Genomic DNA, 3,077 nt, shown 5'->3' with positions numbered 1-3,077 from the left:
TTGGAAATCACTAACTATTGGGACTTTGACTAAAATATTTTCCTCTCGCCGGTGGTAGTGACACCACACCATTGAGATTCAGAGTTTGAATAGTGCTAGCGTTGTGTCTTCTCTATTCCCCGCAATGAAAGTTCTGTATTTTCAAGTTGTCTCTCATTCCAAAATATTTTTCCCCTGCGCTCAATCCCTTCCACACAACTTTTAGTTTGGAAAATGATAACAACATACTATTTTTCGTTGTTTTCTTCTATTTATTCAATTCTTAGTGTCTTCCTTACATTGTGCTCACTATTTGCAAAGAGCTTTTCTCTTACTTCCTCAAATGCATACGGAGGTACCATATTGATCAGCAATTTCAAGTCTTTATATTTCTTCACACAATCCAAAGACCTCGATGCAATCGTCAGGTCGATTCTTCTGATCAGCAACATCTCATATAGTGATATGTATCTGCACTTTGGATGCAGATTCTTTTGCTATGGGAGTCCTTGTGAGACATGCTACCCATTTGCAACTTTCTTTGTTATCTATGACAGTAACGGTAACCTGAAAGATTTGCAAATGGTTTGGAGCTCAAACAGAGACCACATGGTGCAGGAAAACGCAACCCTTATACTTACCTCCACTAGAGAACTTTTGTTAATGGACTCAGATGGCAGTGTCGTCTGGTCTAAAAATACTTCTACCCAAGATTTTGAAGGGATGGTGGTAAATGAATCAGGAAACCTTGTTCTCTATAACACCTCCAACGGTATCATATGGCAGTCTTCTGATCATCCCACAGATACAATCCTATTATTGCAGAAGTTCAAGGTGGGGCAGAAGCTTATAGCAAACACTTGTCCTACTAATACAAGCCAAGGTATTTTATGTTGTTCCTTGTCTGTAGACAGCTTTTCTATGTTTACAGTCATGAGACCCTCTCAAATATATTATAGGTATCCTTATCGACCTCAACGTGGGAAGTTTTTTTATATGCAGTTTGACAATCAATACCTCCATTTCTATCATGAAGGAGGATTGCCATCTATCAATTTGAGTGTACCCTAATATTCCCTCTATTGTAAGATTGATTCAGATGAACATCTGTAGTTTTATTTATTTCTAAAAGGGACAGCAAGATATGTGATTGACTATGTAACAAGCTTTACTGGTGAGCTCACTTTGTGCGAGTATCCAACGCCATGTGGAAGCTATGGTGTTTGCACAGGTGGGCAGTGTAGCTGTCCAAAAGAGGGCAATGTTTTTTATCAGGTTGACGCCACAAAGCCCAATTTAGGTTGCCTTACCGACAGACCTGTTGTACGCTCGGATACTTTCATAAACAATTACAACGCTAGTGGTGGTCACCTTTAGGAGCTGGAGTATGTTTCTTATTTCACTTACCCAAACAGTAATGGGTCGATCCCACAGTTGGTCTCCTGATATTTCTGTCAAAATCTTTGCCTTCTGAATTGCTCTTGCAAAGATGCGTTTTTCAGGTATGGTGCCAATTTTTCCAGAGATCTTTGTTATCTGGAGTCCAATGTCTTTTCTCATCAAATGAATAATCAAAGTGATGAGTTTTATAGTTCTACTGCTTATATTAAAATTCACTTAATGCCTGAGCAGAATAAGCATTTGGTTTTAGTTACAACTATTTCTGCTATTGGTGGAGTACTTCTCTTGTTTCTGTTATTATGTTCATGCATAAGGAAGTATCAAAAGGTCAAACAAGAAAAGGAAAAACATGAGGATGATCGCATTGATCTGCTGACAAGATTACCTCTGCATTACTCGTTCCAAGAATTACAGATTGCTACAAATAATTTCAGTGTAAAGTTGGGAAGAGGGGGATTTGGTTCAGTTTATGAAGGTGTTTTGTCGGACAGCTCAAGGATGGCAGTGAAGATCCTTGACAAAACGGGACAAGGGAAAAAGGAGTTCTGGGCAGAAGTTGAAACTCTAGTTAAGGTTGATCATTTTAATTTGGTAAGACTGAAAGATTTCTGTGCAGAAAAAACCCATGTAATGCTCGTCTACGAGCATTTACCAAATGGGTCTCTAGATAAATGGATATTTCCGAACAAGATGCATCATTATATGCTGGAGTGGAAGACTAGACACAAAGTAGTTCTGAATATTGCAAGAGGATTAGCCTATCTACATGAGGATTGTTGAGAAAAGATTATACATTTCGACAACAAACCTCAAAACATTCTTCTGGACCAAAATTTCAATGCGAGGGTCTCAGATTTTGGCTTGGCAAAGCTGGTTAAGAGAGAGGAAAGTGAAGTTATAACCTTGCTGAGAGGGACACCAGGGTATACATTTCACGAAGAAGGCATGTGTATTTAGCTTTGGTGTTATGGTAGTTGAAATTTTTAGCTGGAAAAGAAGCAGAGAGCTTTCAGAGAACGGCTTATTTTCACAGTTGCAAGTTAAAGTAGAGGAAGGGAGGTTATCATATTTGGTTTATGATGGACATGAAGATGACGAAATGAGCATAAGAGAACAAGCAGTCAAATTGATAAAAGTGGCAATGTGGTGTGTCTAGGATGATTTTACGAGGCGGCCAGCGATGTTGACTGTGGTGAAGGCGTTGGACGGCTTAATAGACACGTTGGATGATATTATAGGTTTCACAATTGCATCCAACCAGTAGTTGCATGCCTCAATTAATGACAACAGGGACCTCTCCTATACTCCATCTTCGGTGCTATCTCTGCCTAGATAATGTACTCTTTTTTAGGGAAGAACCAACAACCAACATTTATTTTCTCTTAGTTTGATGTCGTGTTGCCTTTTATGCTCCAAATCAAGAGAATTAGATAGAAATAGGTGTTTTCTTTAGTTGTAATAGATAAATAAATTTTAAGATGTTTACAGGATTGCTACTGGCATTTCTTGATAAGGAGCCTCCCTCTCACTATGTTGATTCGTTTCAATGTTCAACAAACTTCTTAAATCAATCGTTGTGAAACGATGACTCTATATTGTTAGAGACAGTGTAAGCATGATTACTAGTGGCACGGATAACACTATGTTACCAAAAAAATGTGTGCATCTCCAATAAATTCCATAAGTGTAACGCTGGT

The 3,077-nt window shown here is 38.5% G+C and overlaps 1 protein-coding gene across 1 annotated transcript; it reads left to right on the top strand.

Annotated features, from left to right (window-relative positions):
* The first annotated feature begins 444 nt into the window (after positions 1 to 444).
* On the top strand, positions 445 to 2,160 carry LOC131037052 (G-type lectin S-receptor-like serine/threonine-protein kinase At5g35370). Its single transcript, XM_059216167.1, has 3 exons — positions 445 to 862; positions 1,146 to 1,254; positions 1,482 to 2,160. Exons 1-3 carry the CDS (start codon positions 445 to 447, stop codon positions 2,158 to 2,160), a joined length of 1,206 nt encoding a protein of 401 aa, XP_059072150.1.
* The last annotated feature ends 917 nt before the right edge of the window (positions 2,161 to 3,077 follow it).

This window comes from Cryptomeria japonica, unplaced genomic scaffold (genome assembly GCF_030272615.1).
Source record: "Cryptomeria japonica unplaced genomic scaffold, Sugi_1.0 HiC_scaffold_837, whole genome shotgun sequence".
Lineage (NCBI taxonomy): Eukaryota > Viridiplantae > Streptophyta > Pinopsida > Cupressales > Cupressaceae > Cryptomeria > Cryptomeria japonica.
This window is presented reverse-complemented; position numbering and strand designations above follow the sequence as displayed.

What these genes read in the sequence shown, in the direction of transcription:
- LOC131037052 (XM_059216167.1), top strand. Translation starts at nt 445, where the DNA reads ATGTATCTGCACTTTGGATGCAGATTCTTTTGCTATGGGAGTCCTTGT. An exon ending in TCCTACTAATACAAGCCAAG is followed by an intron (nt 863 to 1,145) that starts GTATTTTATGTT and finishes CTATGTAACAAG; the next exon opens with CTTTACTGGTGAGCTCACTT. An exon ending in AGGGCAATGTTTTTTATCAG is followed by an intron (nt 1,255 to 1,481) that starts GTTGACGCCACA and finishes TGCGTTTTTCAG; the next exon opens with GTATGGTGCCAATTTTTCCA.